General features: G+C 35.8%; 1 protein-coding gene across 1 annotated transcript; it reads left to right on the forward strand.

Annotated features, from left to right (window-relative positions):
• Window positions 1–5,459: 5,459 nt before the first annotated feature.
• LOC136806651 (uncharacterized) lies at window positions 5,460–20,610 on the forward strand. Its single transcript, XM_067063238.1, has 17 exons — window positions 5,460–5,549; window positions 6,932–7,245; window positions 7,584–7,734; window positions 9,147–9,434; window positions 10,228–10,515; window positions 10,871–11,032; window positions 11,244–11,324; window positions 13,566–13,721; window positions 14,083–14,193; window positions 14,750–15,331; window positions 15,839–15,892; window positions 16,457–16,587; window positions 17,128–17,189; window positions 17,618–17,787; window positions 18,439–18,615; window positions 19,067–19,169; window positions 19,914–20,610. The coding sequence occupies exons 2-17, from the start codon at window positions 6,934–6,936 to the stop codon at window positions 20,068–20,070; spliced, it is 2,985 nt and encodes a 994-aa protein (XP_066919339.1). The 5' UTR covers window positions 5,460–5,549; window positions 6,932–6,933; the 3' UTR covers window positions 20,071–20,610.
• Window positions 20,611–22,386: the final 1,776 nt, after the last annotated feature.

The raw sequence follows: 22,386 nt of genomic DNA on the forward strand, positions 1-22,386 counted from the left end.
AAGAACTTTTTAGTTTATTTATACGTAAACTATTATTGTGAATAAATCTAATAAATATTACCTTTTTTTTTGCCAATTTTTTTGTTATTGTATTATAATAGTGGAAAGAATTTGAAAAAAAAAGATTTCATCAGAAATTTTCAATTTGAATTTTGCATTGTAATGTAATGTAATCGTCAGTCGTGCAAAATTACTCGAATCTGATTGGTTTAGAGGAGTGCGATTAATCGTTAATTGCACTATTACCACTTTTTGCACTCTTCGGCGGGGGGGGACACTTTTGTCCCCTTATTCTTTTCCCTCCCAAGTTCTGTGTCAGATACTTTTTTTGGACCTACCTTGGAGGTCCTATAAATTAACCAATGTCCGTCCGTCCGTCCGTCCGTTCGTTCGTCCGTCCGTCTGTTACCAGCTTTTCTCGAGATTGGCTCATTAGTTTTTTCTGATTTTTGGCACAATGATGCAAAATGGTAATGCCCAAAATGTGACGGAGCCCGATTTTCGAAAAAAAATCATTTCCGGCCGAAAATGCCGGAAATATGCCGGAAAAACCGGTTTTTTGGCATTTTCTCGAGATTTCATCATTAGTTTTTTCAGATTTTTTGCACAGAGATGCGTTTTAGCAATGCCCAAAACATGGCAGAGTCCGATTTTTGAGAAAAATCTTTCCGGCCGACAATGCCGGAAATATGCCGGAAATCGCCGTTTTTGCAGATTTTCATCGGACTTTTTCCTTATAATTTGGTGTTTTTTCACTCAAAAACATTGTTAATAGCAATGTCCACGATCAAGCATGGTTCAATTGTCAATAAAACTGATTTTTGAAGCCGGAACTTTCTAAAAATCGCCGGAATAGCCGATTTTCGCCGGAAAAACGGTATTTCTTGAATTTCTCAAGCTGTACTTTATATTTTTTTATGAAATTTTGCACACTGATGTAAAATGACAATACCTAAAAAGTGACGGAGCCCGATTTTCGAAAAACATTTTTTTCCGGCCGAAAATGCCGGAAATATACCGGAAAAACCGGTTTTTTGGCATTTTCTCAAAATTTCATCATTAGTTTTTTCTGATTTTTTGCTCAAAGATGCGTATTAATATTGTTCAAAACATGGCCGAGTTTGATTTTTGAGGAAATTTTTTTTCCGGCCGAAAATGCCGTAAATATGCCGGAAATCGCCGTTTTTCTGGATTTTCATTGGACATTTTCCTTACAATTGGTTGTTTTTTCATTCAAAAACATTATTAATAACAATTCCCTACATCAAGCATGTTTCGATTTTCAATAAAATTGATTTTTGAAGCCGCGCCGGAGCTATTTAAAAATCGCCGGAACAACCTATTTTTGCTAGCCTGTACCAGACGACCACGGCTTTTTCCTCGACACCGTTAAAAAATCGCGTGTTGGGATAGAGATAGGCTAATTTTTGCCGGCAAGACAGTATTTCTTGAATTTCTCGAGCTGTACTTTATATTTTTTTAATGAAATTTTACACACTGTCCACGATCCAAGCATGGTTCAATTGTCAATAAAACTGATTATTGAAGCCGGAACTTTCTAAAAATCGCCGGAATAGCCGATTTTCGCCGGAAAAACGATATTTCTTGAATTTCTCGAGCTGTACTTTATATTTTTTTATGAAATTTTGCACACTGATGCAATATGACAATACCTAAAATGTGACGGAGCCCGATTTTAGAAAAAGATTTTTTTTCCGGCCGAAAATGCCGGAAAAACTGTTTTTTTTTTTACATTTTCTCGAATTTTCATCAAAAAAAGTTTTTTCTGATTTTTTGCAGAAAGATGCGTATTCGCAATTTTTTTTTCGGTTGAAAATGCCGGAAATCGCCCTTTTTGCAGATTTTCATTAGATTTTTTCCTTGTATTTCTATGTTTTTCACACAAAAACATTATTGATAACAATGCTCACCATCAAGCATGATTCAATTGTCAATAAAACTGGTTTGCCACCAGAACTTTCTATTTATTTTTCCCCTACAACCCTTCCCTCTCCCCCCATCGACAATCAATGATGAATTTATTGCGTTATGCATTTTCGCTAAACGCTATATTTTTTGACTGATTTTTTTTCTCCTCGCATTGCTATCCAACTTTCATCATCAGGTAGGTCCATTCAGCATCTAGCTTGTTTACTATATAATAAAAAACAAAGACATTTTTTTTCTTCAATATAAAAAAGAACAAAGAAATTTTACGTTACAATAGCTTCTTTTAATCGCACGATGGGTTATTTTTTCTTATTTGGCACGCCCTCAAAGAGAGCAATTAATCGTTAATTGCATCCTGTAGAGAGCAATTAATCGTTAATCACACTCTCCAATGCCGCGCCAATGTTTACAAAATTGTTTTTAATGTTTTTTCTTACATTTTTTTTACATCGAACGTTTTAATTGCATTCGAAATTTATTTTGTGAGAAAGAAAATCAATAAACAACAAAAAAAGAAAGACATAAAGAGAAGAGAAAAATATAAAACTCTCAGTGTAATTTCTGTAATTTACTTTCCTAACTGGGAAAAAGTAGTGAAAGCCATTGTGCGGTTAGCTCGTAATCACATAATAACTCGTACAATTCGAAAATTGCACTCGTGATTTTTTTGTTTCGAATTTTCCTCGTCCTTTCGGACTCGGAAAATTAATAACAAAAAAATCACTCGTGCAATTATATTCGAATTGCACTCGTTATCATGTGATTACATATACTAATTGAAAACAAAGAAAAATTACACTGCAATGTTTTCTTTTTAAACAACAGAAAAAAAGGAGGTTTTTGACGATTACCTCGGAATCGTATGTTTTGTCGTGCAATTAACGATTAATCACTCGTAACAAAGGAGAAAATAGTAATTTGCACGAGTCCTACTCGTGATTAATCGTTAATTGCACTCCAAACCATACGATTACTAGTACTAATGACCATCGGTAATTTTGGGGCCCTAATTTAACGTTAGCATATTAAAAGTTTTATCTTTACATAAAAAAACTCCAAGTCTCCAAGCTAAGTCTTTGCTCCAAGTTAATACAGTCTTAGAAAAGCAGGGCCCACGCTTTGAAAAATGGCCAAATATAGTGACCTTGGAGGCGAACCCTGGTTTGCACCGACACCAAAGCAGGAAATCTAACTAGGGCTAACGAACCAGATTGAAAGCTTTATGAACGATCATAACAGGAAAACGTACTGGAGCCAGTGTAGCAGATTGGGAACTCGTATAATCATAACAGGAACTAAAACTGGAGTTAGTACTAAAAAACTAACTCCCTAAATGCAGATACGAAATAACCAAAAACAACAACAACGAACCCTAAAGCTCGAGCTCTAAAATCAATAGTGGTTGGTTAATTGATTGGTCGGTTAGTTACTCGGCGTTAGTACGCTGTAGGAAAGAGTTGTCCTCGCTATCGAGAATTTTTAAATTAAATTGAATATCGGTTAACATTAAACAATACTTCGAAGGAACATTGTAAAAGCAAACTCTGGTTATTGTGTAAAGGTTTAGTAGATCCTTAGTAAGCAAGACATCTTATTGTAGTAATTGAGATTGACTGTTTCGGTTATTTACCCGTCCCAAAATACATGTACTAAAATCTTTTAAAACAGGGCTATATAACAATTTATACCTTAAAAATTTAAAAGATTTAGGACGTATATTTATCAAATTTTCTTGTGTTCTAGACAATAAATTGCTTTCACCGTTCACGCTAAAAATCTGGATTCCCAAATTCACGCAGGTAAAATTTTATTTCACGTTCACGCTGGTATCTCAATTCACGTATTCACGCGATGAAAACATCCAATTCACGTATTCACGGCAGAAAAAAGACTAATTCACGTTAGCCCCTGGGGGAGCCCGTATATTGGCACTTTTGGGTATATAAAAATCACTTGCGGTTTTCAAATTTGAGGGAATTCCCCTTTTGTGCCAAATAATACGGTGGGGATTGTAGTGGTCTAGTGATGGATTTGTTGCAAACTCCTGGGGGGGGCACTTAAGCAAAAATGGGTGCTGGGTATGTGGTGATGGTAAGGGTCGTTTCTTTTACCTTTCAAAGTCTCTCGAAGGGTCGCAAAAATCTGAAAAATATAAAGGGTAATAATATAAGGGTCAGAAAATTCACGATTTCTAGGAAACTTTTTTGATTTAGAGTGAAAAAAACTGTCAAAAAGTCTCTCTAAGGTAGGGGATTTTTCAAAAATGCGAAGAAAATTTTTTTGAAAAGTTTCTCTAACGATCACCTTTTCAGCAAAATCAGTCTCAGTCTAAGGGTCGGTTTTTGGAGATCCCATCCGTACATACCCCTCATTTGCCAACCCTAGTGCCCCCCCCCCTCCGCGTATCAGTGCCATCCACTCTATCAAAAAGCAGTAAGTGGTCCCCGGGCTAAGTACTCTATGGTCCCGATCAGGAGGGTTTCAAAATATAATTAACAGAGGGGACCGACCTAATTGCTGGTAGGCAAAAATTTTACCACTTTAAAAGCTCCAAAATAAAGCAACCATATACTAAAACCAGGCTATTTAGAGAAATTCAGCTTTTGTCAGCTAAAAATAATTTCAAAAATAAATAAACATGGATAGTAGTGGTCTTAATTGGTCGAACGAGAGAGGGGTCTGAAAAGCTTTCGAAAATTTATACAACGGAGTGGGGGTTAGAGTATTATTCATAGGTGTAGCGAGCTGCAAAATTTATGGATGAGGTCACTTTTTACGACACTGTAATTATTGTCTTTGTTCTATCAAAAGATGATGAATATGTCATAAAAGTCTGCACTCCCTCAAAAAGTTTGCAGGGTATCTCGCTTCGCCTATGAAATTCCACATACTTTTGAGATTTTTCAGGAAACGAGATCTAAGCCAAAGATTTATCACGTGCAATACTTCAAAGCATGTTATCGAAATTGGTTGGAAGAAAAAATCCACAATTAAAAGAAACTGCAATCTAAATTGAAGCATCATCATGCGGTAGCAAAAATAGCTCCATGCTTTTTGATTTTAATGATAAAACTTTCTATGTTTCGATCCTTCTAGTCATCATTGCGTAAATAAAAATTCAAATAACCAATCAAATTACTCTCCTAACTCAACATCCAATCAAGGCATTTTAAGGATGTTATATCGACCAATAAGATCACCCCAATGAACCTTCGTTGGACCAATCAGAGCATTCATTGAACGCCAAATGAATGAATCAAATTAATGCACACTAATGATTCGACATAATTGCCCACGCTTTTATCATTAAGATCCAATCAAAGTACTAATTACTATATCATTTATTGCAAAAATTCGATTAATGACTTGTTTACATACAAGACCCCCGGTTTTACATCGCCACTACAGTTATATCAGGGGGTGAATGAATAATGATGTTATCGTAATTAACGAGCATGTTTTAAGTATTTGTAAGGTCATTATTACTGCGAATAAAAAGTTTTTTCTTCATGTTTATTGCGATAATAACAAATTCTTTGGGTACAAGACGCACACATTTTATAGCTTTGTAAACGAGAGAATTTGATACTGTGAGACAGGTAAGATATATATTTTTTGAGACTTTAAGTTGCTAATCAAATATAATTACACCCCTGTATTAGTACCATTTCAATCATCATTGCGGATGTCTTCCGACATTATTTAGACATTAGACCGGATTTTCGGGCTCTAAACATTCGATATTTTGACGTCACTTTTTCGAAGAAAATAACGGTTTTTATTGAGGTGCTCACTAATTCGATACTATCGTTATTATTGAACATTTTTGTTGTTGTTGAAAGCCAAGGTCAACAAGAACTCTCATAAATGACGTAATACAATTTTGATACCCTCCCTTATTCGATGAAAGTCGAATTAGTAAGCGTCAACTATACAGCAGCCAAAAACTGTATCCCCAACATGTTTAATTTCCTTATACACGTTCTTTTATAAGAACTAACTATTAAGAAAATAGGCTTCGACACGGCCAAAATTTTAAGAACAAGTTTAGAACTTTTAAGGCTTTGTGGGCTTTAAAACACCCAATTTCTTAGGAAATAGAGAAAAATACTTAAAAAATAGCCAAAATGGGAACATGTTAAGAACATTTTTAGGTTTAAAACTCATAAAAAGATAAGAACATCAGAAGGCTTAAACAATTTTGGATGTTCTTATTTTGGCTATTTTTTGAGTTTCTTTGACCATTTTCCTAAGAAATCGGGTGTTTTAAGAGTTCACGAAGCCTTGGAATGTTCTTAACTTTGTTCTTAACATTTTGGCTATTGAAGCCTATTGTTCTTATATAGTTTATTCTTATTTAAAAAAACGTGTTTCATTATTAACCTTTCTCCGTTGTATTCAAGTGATTTTTTCCAGATTGTGTCAAATATATTAAGTCCAAGGATTTCGTTTTCTGAGATTTAAAGCTTGGGGACACGAGAAGATTTTTTCGAGTTGGGGCAATGCAAGCCTTTATGGTTTATTCTTTTAATTTTTCTAGCATGTTATTCGGAGTTCTGTGATTCAGACTAAAGCGACCTGAATTTGGTAGGTCCCCCGGGTAGTGGTGCTAGGGTTGGCGAATGAGGAGTATGTGTGGACGGGACCTACGAAAACCGACCCTTAGAGAGACTGATTTTTGCTGAAAAAGTCATACCCTTAAAGAGACTTTACTACAATTTTTCTCTGGAAATCAAAAAATTTCCCTAAAAATCCTGAATTTTCCGACCCTTAGAGAGACTAATTTAAAACTTTCTGATTTTTCCGACCCTTAGAGAGACTTTGAAAGGTGAAAAAAACCGACTCTTACCGTCTGCACATACCCATCATCCATTTTTGCCTCAGTACCCCCCCCCCCCGGGGTAGGTCGGCTTGTTCATTAATATCTAATATTTTAAAGTGTATCACAATTAAATTTCAGTGTATCTTCTTTTGTTTTAAGCCATGTTTTCATTGTTACTTCTAACGCTGGGTATTGCAATCAACCAAATTCAATCAATTCCAGAAGAATGTACCATCAGAGGCTTCGAGAATTTAGTTGGTAGCTCACAAGAACATCGTATTCTTCATTTCAAGCCACAAGAAAGTGATATTGAAGTGTTGAGGCTGAGAAACGTGCATGATAGAACAGACGATAGTCAAACTTTTTTCGAGAAAAATTGGTTTCGATTTCGGATAAAAAATGGAAGCAGAATGCTTGAAAAGAAAGATTTGGAACCGTTCTTTTTCGCACGAAACGAAACTGAACGGGCCAGTGTAAGAACAATTTTATTCTTCATCTAAGAAAGAAACCTTCCTGTCTTTGATGATGCAACATGAGCAGTTTTTTTCTCGTGAGCGTGCAGTATAAGTAATTTAAAAAAACCCTATTCTCGCTATAAAAGATACTTTCCTCCCTGATTGCTAAGTAAAAAAAGTAGTTTCCATCAGCGATTTCGACCTTCATATTATTCCTATCTCTAAAGAAGGGTGTCGAAATTAGAAGAGGGATGTCAACATTAGACCAACTTACTGTATGATGCAACACAAAAGAACAGATAACATATGATACAACAGACGACTTAACAGTAAAGTTCGTTTTTTTTGTTTTTCAGCCTGAAATATTTCCATGTGGAACCAGTTTTTATACGGAAACGATCTTTCGAGATAATCCAGACAACATTTATAAACCAGGAAGGGAAGCCAAGCTGGGAAAGACGTCCGATTTTTACGTTTTGAACGATGAACACCCAACACAAAAATACGGTAACACCTAGACTATGTTATATCTACGACAAAGCACTATCTAAGAAATAAGTCCTAAGAAAAATCGCAAACTGGCTTTTTGCCGAAAAGAAATTACAGCCGGTAGAGTTTGGTGTTTCTTGTCGAAACTCTACCGCTGATTTTTTCCCGTATACTGAGGGAATTCTAGCGAGCACCTCACCAAAAAACGAGATTTTTCATTCCGTTTCTTAGTGAGTTCCACTTTGACGAGTTCTGAAAAATAGAAGCCTTTCAAGTGCTTTGACGCAAATTCGATTTTTTTCGCTACTGCAGGAGCTTCGAAAGCTAAAAGCGACGTCAAAAAATCGAATGTTTGGAGGCCGAAAACCAAACATTCGAAAAAGTCGCAAAGTGAAATAGACGTTAATTGCGTAAAAAAACGCGGGTGACGTCTAGTATAGGCTAAGGGAATTCCTGTATTACGGCTGTAAACCACGCGCATATTTACTTTTCCCCGTCTTTACTATCCCTGTTGGCGATAACATCGTCTTGGCAAGACTAAGCTCTAGTTTAGACGGCCCACTTTTCGTCCTACCTATTCTAGTTGTGAATTAAGGTCATCATAAAGTGGGCTGTCTAAAGTCAATGCATTGCCCTCTTTTGACGTCAATACAATGTCTTCTTTCAACCTTTTTGAAGCAAAGAATTAAACTGCCCGCTTTGTGTCTCTTACAATTAGAATAGGCAGGTCGAAATGTGAGCCGTCTAAACTAGAGCCAAGCACTGAGCATCTTCGAAATAGTTTTGGTTGTAAGGGATGGAAATTGGCCTTAGAGACCTTGATTAGTATAATGAACATTGATGTGCTTTTAAGAGCTTTTATGAGTATCATCATGAAGGTTTTACCGTCATGGTATCACTGTGAATGGTTATTGAATCTCAGAGAAAGTTAAACTGTGTTGTTTACGGTTTTTAATATATTAAACATTGTCCCTTTTTAAAATCTTTTGACTTAAATCAAGTATTGGTGTCATTACAGTGCCACCTTTTTAAAACTTTTATTAATTGAGAAACTGCCTCCCCCTGGCTTCAGTTATTAAATCGGGTATTAAATCCCTACATTGAAAAGGGTGATTGAAACAAAAATTAAGACTTACGGAAATTTATTTTGGCAAAAGAGCAATTTTTATTCAATAGACCTTATCGGAGTTTTTAATTTATTTAAAACAGCAATGCATTGTGGGATTGTTTCGGGGGGTATTACAAAAGAATTCCCTCGAGGATTACCTAAGAGATTTCTATTGTAATACCCACAAAACAATCCAACAATGCATCGCTTTTTTAGAAAAATTAAAAACTCCGATAAGATCTATTTTAGCAAATTTTGAATTTTTTCGCTCAAATTTGGTCACTCAAGATATACCGTTTTACTTAAGTTATTTTTTTTTCAGGGTTACGCCTAACAAGCTCTATCGGCTGTAGATATTTGCGAGTAAAAAATGATAGAAAATACGATTGTAAAGAAAATGGATATGTATTACCCGATCCATTATGGCCAGGATTCGAGTGGCCCCTTTATGACTGTCATTTTACCTTGGAATGTAACCCAAGTTTGACCACAGAAATTGCTGTCCGAAATTGTGGAGACTTCTTTGTTTACAAAACACGACAACTTCCGGAAAGACCACGTGTCGGTAAAGCTGGTATTTATTGTGGAACGGACAAACCTGTACAGAAAGGTACGTAAAGGATCTTATCTTGTTTTACACTTCTTTTTTTTACAAGAACATCTAAAAATTTTTAAGTCTTCGGATGTTCTTAACTTTTTGAGTTTTAAGCCTTAAAATGTTCTTAACATGTTCTTAATTTCAACATTTTGTGAGTATTTTTTGGGGCATTTTCCTAAGAAATTGGATGTTTTCGAGTCCGCAAAGCCCTAAAATGTTCATACGAGTCCGCAAAGCCTTAAAATGTTCTTAACTTGTTCTTAAGATTTTGTCCATCGAAGCCTTTATGTTCTTATAAAAAAAGCGTGTACAAAGAATGTAGATGATAACGATGTAACTGCGTACTAGATTCTATTTGATAGTTGAGAAATCGTAACAAAAAAATATTTACATTTCAAATTGGATTTTAAAAGCAGGCTTAAAAGCCCATAAAGTCAAAAATGGAATACATAACGCTGAGGATAACCAGTGCTGCTCCACCCAGCACCATAGGCCCGGTAGCGTAGACAAGAGGGGCGCAAAGTTTGTGTAGGAGAGCAGATATTTATGACACTGTAATTTTCTATTCATAATATAAAAAGATAATTGTACTGTCTCATAAAAATCTGCTCTCCTACCCCTTGTCTACGCTACTGTAATATGCTGCTTGAACGTTTAACAAAAGTTATTGCATTTTATAAAATTTACTATGCTGTTTTGTGACAGCACTGGAGTCCTATCAAAGTTATTATCCTTTACCAAGTAGAGTCTTTATTCCTTCCAAATCTTTTCAAAACTTAAATTCTCTTACTTTTTTCTATGTCAGTATCAGAGCCTCAATGCCATAATTACACTGTTATCAAAGATGAAACTCGCCGTTGGAGCGCTATATCAGATCTAGAGTCTGTACTTAACACGACCACGTGCAAAGACGACTCAGCTTTCCCACAAAACACATGGATCAGATTCGATAAAGAGATTGGAAACGGGACCCTTCGAATTACAAATGATTGTCCGAGTGTGAGTACTAATCAAACTTGGTTGAGAACAAATTCATTATGTGGTGCTCTGTTTAGAGGTTGGATCAAAGGCGAACATCCTTCTGTTGACGAAGGTAAGTAGATACGTACACGTCACTTTAACGTCCATTTTTTAGAAAAAATCAACTCCATATCACTATATGATGACCCCCCCCTTTTATTACCTTTATGCTACGAAGTGCAGGTATACGAAGTAGGTATTTTTAGCAAAATCAGGTCAATAGGACTTGATTATAACCCACCATTTTTATGATTTTTATGATTTTTATCTGTAGTACCCACCCCCCTGCTTATTCCACCCCCTACAATCAAGCACACACGAGTACTTTCAACGTTCATTTATTGTAGTTTTTGAATGAATATTATGAACGTTAGATTGACGTTATTATTGTGACATTATATTATATTTCCTTAAAATTCACATTTCAGGTCGTACGACGCGAACACTTTGTTTTTCGGAAGCTACAAGTTGTAAATGTGAATTATCGAGTCAATTGGAAATCACAAATTGTGGAGATTTTTACGTGTACCGAAGAAGAACACGTGATTTCCCACACTGCTTTGCGAGAGCTTGTACGGAAGACGAAAGAGGTAAAAAAATAAATTTACCCAAAGCATTTTCATACTTTAGAAAGAAATTTAATCTCAATAAAATTGCGTTTATCGACCCAGTAATACTCATATTCATTTGGCCAAACGTAAATCTCGTGATCCAAGCCATGATAAACTTTCAATATAAATTCAATCTCACCCGCAAAGTCATAGTGAACTTTTATCGATTTCTTCCTTTTTCCCTCTACAGTGGAACCCAGTCCTTCCCCTTCATCGTCAATGTCATCGTCGTCTTTGGGAATGGAAATGTCAATGTCGTCATCTATGACAAGTAAGTGTTTGTATACGTTAGATAAGCTCTAGTACACCCCTGTCTCACAGCCCCACTGGAACTTTTTTCATCAGTGGGGATAAAAATTCCTATTGAAATCCCGATGGGGATAAAATTTCTATTTTTCCATGGTTAAAAAATCCAGTGGGGATGGTTTTGGAGTACAATTTTTTAACATTGAATTTCGAATGGGGATGAAATCAAAGTCAATTTCCCAGTGGGGCTGAAATTCCAGGGTAATTTCCCACTGGGACGAAATTTTTGTCAAATTTTCCAGTGGGGCTGGGGTCCCAGTGGGTCTCTGACACAGGGGTGTTCTAGTTTAGACGGCCGACTTTCTGTCCTGCCTATTCTAATTGTTAGAGTAGGCAAAAAGTGGACACTAATTTGGCAGTTAAAATCTTTGCTTCAAAAAGGTTGAATAAAGACATTGCATTGACGTCAAAAGAGGGCAATGCATTGATTTTAGACAGCCAACTCTCTGCCAACTTCAATTCGCAATTGGAATGGGCAGGGCGAAAAGTGGGCCGTCTAAACTAGAGCTAACTTGCAATACCATATTAAGTTCTAGCTCTGCCTATTCTAATTGTGAATTAAAGTTGACATAAAGTGGGCTGTCTAAAGTTAATGCATTGCCATCTTTTAACGTCAATGTAATGACTTCTTTTAATCTTTTCCAAGCAAATGTTTTAACTGCCAACTTTGTGCCCACTTTCTGCCTACCCAATTGGAATAGGCTGGGCAGAAAGTCGGCCGTCTAAACTAGAGCTAACACTAATTATTGATGTTATCAACTACCTTTTTTCTAAGTTTTTTTTAAAGAAAATCGCTAGTTCAAACTTTAAAGGCTTATATCTCCAGATCTAGAAGGAGTTAGAAGCTCTTTTATAGTCCGTTGGGTAGCTTAGAGTCTCCTCTTTCTTTTTTTTTAAGGAATTTTTAGGAATCGGGCGGCGGCTAAAAGGGGGTAGGTAAGGGAAAATAAAGCCGCAGTCAGGCCCGCTGCGTGGACCTGACTGATAGAAAGGTGCCGAGTGGTAAAACTTCAAACTAATTCACTGGAGGACAGATTCAAGTTAATCAGGGCCAATTTGGAGGTTCTTGGGTCACTCATTGACCAAAAAATGGTCAAAAACGGTCAAAATCTTAAAAAAGTGGATTTTTGTCAAATTTTTGCATTTTTTTGACTTTTTAGCTTATAATCTTGCTAAAAAGACTCATTTCTTTTGCTTGGCCGTGAAGCCCAATCTGATTCCTACGAGTTAGACCAAAAATGACGATTTCTAACTCAAACTGGGCATTACAGGAGGGCTTCGCCCTCCTACATAGCTCATGCCTGATATATACGACATTGGCACTTAAAAGGTTAACGTCCGTAAAACGTTTTGTGGAAAATATGGACGCTGAAAGAATCCTTTGCGTTAGTACTGACCCAGTTGACACACAACGTTATTTCAACGTTCATTTAACGTTAAATGGACGTTGTGGACATTAGAAAAACGTTGGAAGAACGTTGTGTGCCTGTTGGGGAAGCCTTTACATTACCTTTCCTGTCTCATTCTCTAGTCGTCAAGAAATTTAAAAAACGGAAGCGAACTTGATGGGCTGTAATTACACGCCCGGCAACATAAGACCTTTCTAATGTCAGTCACGTAGTAAAGCACTATGTCTTAATTTGTTTTTTGTCGTTTAATTTTTTTCCTCTTCTCTTTGAGGCGGCCGCTCGGGCACGGGACGCCAAACCGGGTTCTAGGCCGACTTTTCAACCTTTCCTTTTCTGCTGTACTTAAAGGTTTTATTTTTACATAAGTGTTTCCGTTTCATATCAGAACAGTAGTGAAGTTAAGTTAATCGGTAAAATCACGACGACGAACGAAAAATTGGCAGGCTAGTGAGTTTCAACCAATCAAATTTCGTATCTTGACTAGCCTATTACATTTTTCGTCCGTCGTCGTGATTATCCTGGTATGCTTAACCTCAGTAGTGTCTGCCTATTGTTATATTTTGCTGATATATACAAAAAAATATTTTTCTTTTCCTCTTTCTGACCAATCTTGCTACACATCCGTGTCAATCCAATGTGAAAAAGCTTGTGAATTAAAATTGATGAGTAAGCAAACGATATCACTCTTATTTAAAAACAAAACCTTTAACTGTATGGTCAGACTTTGTGACTATGTTTTAATTTCGTTCTTCTTGTTAAACTGACGTTATTCGTTTTTGCTCTTTTCTTCTCTGCAGGTCAAATGGAACTATCAATAATGACGTCAGTCTCATCATCAATGTTGGATGGAGGAATGAACAAGTCATCTTCAATAGAAATGGCGTCATCATCCATGGTTCCCCAAGGGAATATCACGTCTTCCTCATCTTCTCACGTGGTCAAGAATGAAGAAGGTAAAAATTCTAAATATCTTTTAAATTGAAAATCTCTGAGTGGACTCATAAAAATTATGACAATGAGAGAGAGGCATGCTTTTGAAAATGAGGTTTTGACCGGACCGGTGCGTCGGTATCGTATAAAAAACCCTCGGAAGCCCATCGATGTTGCCTAGACAAGCTTTTGATACTCGGATGTCCGTCTGAGCTAGAGGGTTGCAAAAATGTGACTTTGAATTCAGGCAACCAAAGAATCAGAAAAATGAAACATCTCTACTTTTTGCTTTTGAAAGGGTCTAAACTTGATCAAAGGATCAAAGGATCAAAGGATCTAAACTTGATCAAAATAAAGCAAAAGCTGTTTTGTATTATTGTTCAGGATCTAGCACTATGATGGTGAACAACTCCATGTCAACTTCACAAGTTATGATGCAACCATCATCGTCCGAATCAGCTACTCCAATGCTTATGATGACATCGATATCTTCAAGTATGAAATATATCACAATTGTGTAGTGTTGTCTTATTTGTTGTGTTATATCCATATAAAATTGGCTTTTTAGTATCTATTTCGAAATCTGCTACTTTCTCTAAATCTGACATAAAAACCTAAAGACATGAGAAAACATGGAAACTTTGTACTTTTCTGGTTCTCCAGCTTTAGATGAACTAAACTTAACAAAACGCAACGAATTCCCAAGCAGAATTTCTTTTAAGAGCAGAAACTTTCGCGGGCAGAAACTTTCGCGATTTTTGCGATTTTTGCCCTTTTTCGTGAAAGTTTCTGCCAAGTAAGAAATTACACGAAATATTTGCAATTTTTTTCTCCACGAAAAGTGCACTTTTTTTGGCTGCAAAATTAAGTAACATTCTAAGATTCATGAAAGTTATATCCGCTGAATTCGTTCCAAAAGCAAAATTCGCGAAATTTCGCGATTTTGAAGCCTCGCTAAAGTTTCTGCTGTTAAAGTTTATTACTGTATGTAGAGATCTCGCTTGGCAAGTGTTTCCCGCGTAACAAGCACTCCTTCCCATTCCTTTTTTAGGTGTGAACACTGTAGTCCAGATGAACATTTCATCCTCTTTACAAGCCTCGTCAACAAGATCGCTATCAATGAATTTACCAGAAACCTCATCAATAACGCCGACCATGACCACGACATCTAGGCCAGAAAAACCATTACTCAATTTATGTTCTAATTACGAAACAGTAACAGACGATACTCGCTTAAGCTCACTACTACCAAGATGTGATCTAAAATACAGACCAGCTATTCGGTTTAAAGATTCAAACGGACAGAATTTACAGATTCGTGAGAATTGTACGTTTAAAGATCAATTTGATAAAAAATGTACAGCTTCTTCATCCTATGTTTGGCTTTCAAGAAAACATCCAACGGGAACCGATCTACAACTCATCGATATCTGTGTTAAACCAGCATCTGGTCCGCAAGCCTTGCAAGTCAATTTCTGTGATTGTAAACGTAAAGAGTTTATGTATGTTCAAAAATGCACTGATGAGGAAGAACCATATTTTGTGTACCGCTTATTCCCGCTCTTCAATTCGGACGGGAATGCTCTTGACGCGAAGAAATGCAGTTTGCGATACTGTGCTGATGTGCAACCAGGTAAGAACTCGTATCCAGGCCCTTAGCTCGCTTTTTGATAATTCTGATAGCACTTACGAAAGGTACACTCTTACAATTGTATCACGTCCATCAGTAAAATCAAAAAATGGTGAAAGTGGCCCTGGGTACGAGAATGGAGCATATCTAAATACAGATTCCATGTAAAGAACGTCTTTTTCATCCATCCCAGCAGACACACAACGTTCACAACGTCCATACAACGTTACATGAACGTTGAAACAACGTCGTGTGCCCACTGGGAGGATTGGCCATTTTTCGACAATTACAAAACTTTATAACCAAGAGGACATGGGATTTTTCTTTTGGCAATTATAGTTATTACGGTAATCAATAGTAGCCAACTTGGATTATCAACGAGATCTGAAGTTCACGGTGGAAATTCTTTACATCTACAAAAATTAGTTTTTCTGCCATGAGCGGGTATAATAATTCGAATCTATCTATCTGTCAATAATGTAAGTTTTCTCATTTCATTATTTATCTTAGCTAAAGGTCCGGTGATTATAACAACACCCTTACCAACGATCGCACCGGAAAAAGGTAATAATATTACTTCATAATCTAAGAAAGTCTGCAACCGCAGTCGGAAGCGACCCGAAGGCTCCTCTTTCGATAGCTATCTACCCGAAGGTAGGAGAGGGCGCCACTCTTTCTCCCTGGGTTGCTCCACATACCCTTGATCCTTCTCTTAATTGCTGAGCAACATGCAGAGAAGCATCAAGTACCATTTAAAAAAATGTTTTTCTTTTTCTCTTTCTGAGCAATCTTGCTCCATATCTGTGTCAATCCAATGTGAAAAAGCTTATGAATTAAGATTGCTGAGTAAGCAAATGGTATCACTCATATTTAAAAACGAAACCTTTATTAAGAGAATAGTAACAGCAGAAAGCTTCATTCAAACATTCCTTGCTAAATCTGCTGGATTAGTATATCCAGATTTGTATTTCCGAATATTTTAGATAATCTTTTTTTTCTCATTTGACAGATTTGAAAACACTTGATTTTGCGGCTTAAGGGCCAAGTAAAATATACAAATTTCTAATTGCAAAAACAATTTCCCTAGACTTTCCCCTCTCAATAATAAATCTGATAAATTTATTTTAGCCGTTTTTGGAGTATCTGGTCAATTTACAATCAAGAAGCCATTTGTCAATGATGCGCCGTTATCACAAAAAGACCTTGATGATAAAACGTCTGACACTTACAAGTTCCTGGTTCAAACTATGCAAGATAAGGTATGAAAGAACATTTAATACAGAAGTTTAATTTTCATAGAAATGAATCTACAAGTGAAGCCTTTTGTCTCAAAGATCACCACAGAAGTTACTCCAAATTTATGATGGAGATCGTAATTCATTTAATACATGCCTGTGTCACCGACCCGCTGGGACCCCAGACCCACTGCAAAATTAAGCAAAAGTTTCGTCCCCGCTGAAAAAATACTCTTGAATTTTAGCCCCACTGGGAAATTCTATGTTTAAAAATTGCACTCTAAAACCATCCCTACTGGGTTTTTTAATCTTGGAACAATAGAATTTCTATCCTCATTGGGATTTCGATAGGAAGTTTTATCCCCACTGAGGAAAAAAGTTCCACCGGGGCTGTGAGACAGGGGTGTTTTAATGGGAATCTTCGAGAACCTTCTTAATTGTCGTTGCCCTTTTTATGATATAGTTTGCTGGGCATGGCTGGAGTCTCTAATTTCCAATCAATAAGAAATATTACCTTTCTCCCATTGTCTTTTCAAGAGCTAAATAAAATTCTTTCTCGTTTAGATTCGAGACGCATTAAAATCACTCTCCAAATATGTTGCACGGATTGATATCACCGGTTTTAGGTAAACTGATTTTCCGTAACTACTGAGCTAACAGGAGTACCCCTGAAACACGTATTTTTTTACGTGAGTTTTTATATGAGCCAGCTAAGAGCTGTTACAATAGGCATTTTCATATATTACTTTACGAACATCACTTGCTTCGTTTTGAAGTTATTGCCATGGTGATTAACTCCCAACGGATTTCATCAAAACAACTTTCAATTCATCAAAAAATCATTTAATGACATAATCACCATGGTAATTGTTTGAAAACGAGGCAAGTGATGTTCGTTACGTAATTTATGAAAAGGCCTATGAAGCTGACGAATTGACTGTTCACTTTTCACATGAAATTTAATTTAATTAACGGTAAGATATTCAAAGCTAATTCCATATCTTCTCTTCAAATTAAAGACAAATACACCTTTTTTGATATCTTCCCATCACAGTATTGGAAGTCTTGTGGTGGATTACAAAATTTACGGTACCGATACATTGAATATTGAAACTTTGAATGAAGGAATTAATAAATCATTTTCTGACGACCCGAATCTTCAGACATCAACGGATACCCATTCTTTCTCTGGCACTATCAATCCTCAAAGCCAACAGCTAAACGGTAAGAAGTGTTCAAAATTGAAAAAAATGAATGATCCTAAAAGATTTTATAAATGATCAAACTCCATACACTTTAAGCATGCACTCTTTTTGTTCCTCATGTGGAAGCCGCTCTCAAGAGAATTTATTAAATCACGATGACATGGTTTCCCCATTCTTCGCCACGGCATGACGTCAGAACTGGGGTACAACAGAACACTTACTAAAGATTAATTAAGTGTTTTCAGTAGACATAATCTTTTAATGAGTTAAACCATAGTGTTTGTTTTACCCTCGAAATTATTAAATCTTATTGGTTGAAAAAGATGTCACCTGACTCTCCGTGGCAAAAAATGGAAGCAAAAAAAGTGCACACTTAAGTGAATATAATTTAAGCCTTATTAGAGTAAAAAGCTAGACTTTTAACCAAATGCCTTCCAACAACTGTCTTCATCACTGATCGATGGTTATCCTACTCAACTACTACTACTAAATGCATTTTTGACCCTACTTCCAAAATGTAGGTTCCAAGGTATTTATTCTTGTTTCATTCACAAACAAGAGAGATTTTCATTTATGAAAATAGACTTCTGTTCAATTAAAATAACATTTTATTCATCGGCTACTAAGGTTTAACCATTTTACTTTTAACGAATCATGAATTCGATTTTAGGGCTTGATTTATGTGAGTTCGAACCGTGTCATGATATGGCTAATTGTACAAACATTCCACAAACGAACACATTTTCTTGTACGTGTAAAGAGGGTCTTATTGGAGATGGGTTTACATGTTTACCACCGACAACAACTACAACCACCAAAGCTCCTCAGAAAGAAGTAGACCACCAGTGTAAGTTTCTCTTTTATCAGACGTCAAAAAGACGTTAAAACAACGTCCATCTTGTTAATAGCGGGTTTAGGTATATGTGTTTTTTTTCAGCCACGGAGACGGTTAGCTTCTAAATTTTCTAGATCCTGATCAAATGAGGACGACGCTGAATCAGCACTTTTACCGTCCTCTATCTTGTAGTTTATTCCAAATCGATTCAGTCACTCCGCCGTCATCAAAAGTGAAAATCCATAAACTTGCTAATGTCTTTGACAACAGCATTGGTACAATAGTGCTAGTCTGAGTCACAGACTTATAGATATATTTCCTATATTCTATAAAAAACTATTTTCACTAGAAGATGAGCAGAAGTCTTTAATAGTGAGTGATATAAAATTTATTAAAAAGCCAACTAAGGGGCTGGGTTCGAGAAAGACCCCTCAATTCAATTCTTTCTTCTTTTTTATTATAGGGAGTGATGGGGCGATCGCAGCAGTGAGCGTAATGTTCATCTTATGTTTTATTGTGATCGTTGTCCTTATGTGTTGTTTGTGTTGGCGATCAAAGAAAGAATCGTAAGTGAGATTGGTTTTCAAACGGTCGACTTTCTGTGCCCGGCTTTTTCCAATTACTAAAGTAGGTAAAAGCGGGAAGAAAGTGGGCAGTTATAAAATCTTTGCTTGGAAAAGAATGAAAGAGGTTGCAACTTGAACATGTTATTTCAAAACATGATATAGGCTACGTTTTATGTCTTTGCTATCTTTCATAGCTTAAAATTACTTTTCTTTGCGGGATATGCGTTTTGTTCTTTATTATTCGAATATAGGAAATCTCTTAAGTGGAGAGTAGCATTTAGGAAATAAAATGCTATACTATATCCTGTAACTCGAACACGCACTGGGAACACAGATTTGTTCGAATTACCTTATTTTTAGGCTCGTGGCGTAATAAGGGCCGGCGTTAAAAGGGCCAAGATTTTGCAATTTTAACCTAAAAGCGGCGTTAATTTTTTATGTATTTCTCAATTTAAAGGATTTTAGGTATGATTCGAAGACGAAAATTATCCATTGTTTTACTCAATATTTTAAACTTCCAGTAAAATATTCAATATATTTAAAAATAAGTGATTATCGATCGGCGTTAAATTAGGGCCGGCGTTAAAAGGGCCGATAAGGTGGAAATTTGGATGATTGATAAAGGTTTATAAGGCATTGTCAACTAAAGAGACTAAGAAACTGGAGTTAAGGAGACATTCGAGTTATTGAGGTTTGAGTTAAAAAAGGACTCCGCTGTATCTTAATTTTTCTCTTCTTCTACAGGCACGATACCGAATTTAATAAAGGTTCAAAAGGATATTCCGATTATCAAGAAACAGCCCTTCCCATGAAAAACAAAGCTGGTGACGATTATGACGTCATTCGGAACAACGCCACTATTGAAATGAACTCAAATAATGAAAGCCAGAAACAATTCTAAAAGCTCGTTTTGTTTTTATTTTGTAAATAATTCAATTCAAAAATGATTTATTTGCCTGCATATTTTAAACTAAAATTTACCATATGTGAAGAATTACAATATAATAAAGTTGGGGAGCAGGCCAGGCTCTGGCCATCCATATAGAGGTTACCCGACTAATCAATGGGATGACTACCTATAAAATACATATATATATAATACGTCATATATAATATAAGTCATTTTGTTGATTGAAAGCAAAGTCGGTTGGGAGTATAATGTTATTTCAATCGCCAATATCAGCGTTATTTAGCTGATTTTAAAATAAACTCCGACAATTTGAGAAGGGAGGCGGTAAAATTTTCGCAATCTTCTGCGCTCAATTTTCCCAGATAAAAAGTTTTCCCCGATTAAGTATAATTTATTTAAATTTTTTTGTAACAATTTTTTTCACTTGTTGCGCTTTATATATTTTTTGTCGATTGTAAATATTTTGAATCACTTTTTATGGTTTATTTTTAACTTTTTCAACTTGCTGTAAAAAGACATATCCTTGAATCTAAAAATTTACTGTCTTCTTCCCATTTCTGGAAATAAAAATAGTTGGCTTTGTGACATGACTTACTTTAGACCAAGAAACAAGAAAGAAATGAGGCCCGGAATTCCCGAGTTATTTTTTCCGAGTTAAAAAAACCGAGTTAAGAAAAAACCGAGTTATCCCGAGTTATGACGTCATTTTTGGAATTTAGTGACGTTATTTTACATTTCATAACTCGGTTTATTTTGCTTCCTTTAACTTTCCGAGTTATTTTCCATTTTTTAACTCGGGAATTTTTGCTTCCTTTAACTTTCCGAGTTATTTTCCATTTTTTAACTCGGGAATTTTTGCTTCCTTAAACTTTCCGAGTTATTTTTCATTTTTTAACTCGGGAATTTTTTCTTCCTTTAGCTTTCCGAGTTATTTTTGAATTTTTAACTCGAGAATTTTTGCTTCGTTTAGCTTTCCGAGTTATTTTTCTTCATAAAAAAACACCAGCTTTAATCTATTGATCCCATACCAACCTAAATCAAAGACATAACCATCCATTACCAACTAAAAAACCTTAACCTACACTGTCTGCACCCCAAAATGTAGGTGAACCCCAAAATGTAGGTTTTTAGTTTGACGTCCACGTAAACTTATTCAGTATGTGTACTGCCCAAAAACTTTTGTAATGGATAGCCTATAAGTGTGTGATTAATTCTAATGTTGATTATTCCCTTGATTTGTCCATTTTCCCCATCAACCGAGGGTATTTCCGAAAAAAAGAGATAAATTTTCTATCAAGTTTTGGGTTTCCGAGCGCCTAGTTCTTCACCATTAAGAGATAAGTCCTACAAACCAGAGTTCTTTTTGGAGAAACATGTATACTGAGATCTGTTCCAAAAGCATTTTTGTCTATTTTTAGTGTAAAATAAGATATCTTAGTAAATAACGACCGATATTTTGGGGTGCATTTTTCCAAAATTCTGACGTCTGGAATTTAGAAGAATTAACGTCAAAAGAAAGCTTCAAAATATTACTTCAAACGTGCGTCTTATTCATCTTCTATAATTTAAAAAGATCATAAGTGTTCAAAAAATATTAGATCAAATCTTTATTTCAAATCAAACTCAAAAAAATTCAATGTTCAATCAATTAATCAAAGGAAGGCAGTTCTCTAATGTGCTAAAATATCTCATAAAAGAAAACAAAATCTCCTACTCAGCTTACTGACTAAGATAATAGACCCACTCTTTATCAAAAGTGTAAAAAGTTTGATGGGACTAAGTACGAGTTATTATGAAACAACAAAAAAATGGGAAAAACTTTTTTGACATAAATAATTTGCGAAGATAACTGAGGCAGTTGAAAATATAAATCAGCAGAGCCTAGAAGAAAAATTCTACTATCTAAAATCTCAGCAAATATAAGATACGAAAACTGTTCACCAACAAACATGACCAATCCCACATTTAATAATTCGATGTTCAACAACAACTCAACAATTTTAATCAGCACCCATACCAGTAATACGGAATTATTTTGTCAGGTTCATTTACAAAGATTTCTGGCCATCAAACACGACCATCAAGTCTTCTTGGTGATCTATTTGACATTATTGGCAATATGTGGTTGTTTAGTCAACTCGTTAGTCGTTTATCTTTTGTTCATCACAAATCAATTGGCAAACCAATCTTTCAGGTATGATGTAAACAACACCCCTGTCTCATTGACCCTGTGAGAAATGATTAAACTTTGTCCCAAAAATCGCAAAAATCAAATCATTCCGGTTAGAAAAGTTCCCTAAACCAAAC

This window comes from Clytia hemisphaerica, unplaced genomic scaffold (genome assembly GCF_902728285.1).
Source record: "Clytia hemisphaerica strain Z4C2 unplaced genomic scaffold, Clytia hemisphaerica genome assembly, whole genome shotgun sequence".
Classification (NCBI taxonomy): Eukaryota; Metazoa; Cnidaria; class Hydrozoa; order Leptothecata; family Clytiidae; genus Clytia; species Clytia hemisphaerica.

Coding starts and splice junctions, on each gene's coding strand:
- LOC136806651 (XM_067063238.1), top strand. CDS start 6,934: ATGTTTTCATTGTTACTTCTAACGCTGGGTATTGCAATCAACCAAATT. Junction 7,735..9,146: donor ACACCCAACACAAAAATACG/GTAACACCTAGA, acceptor TTTTTTTTTCAG/GGTTACGCCTAACAAGCTCT. Junction 18,616..19,066: donor GAAAGAAGTAGACCACCAGT/GTAAGTTTCTCT, acceptor TTTTTATTATAG/GGAGTGATGGGGCGATCGCA.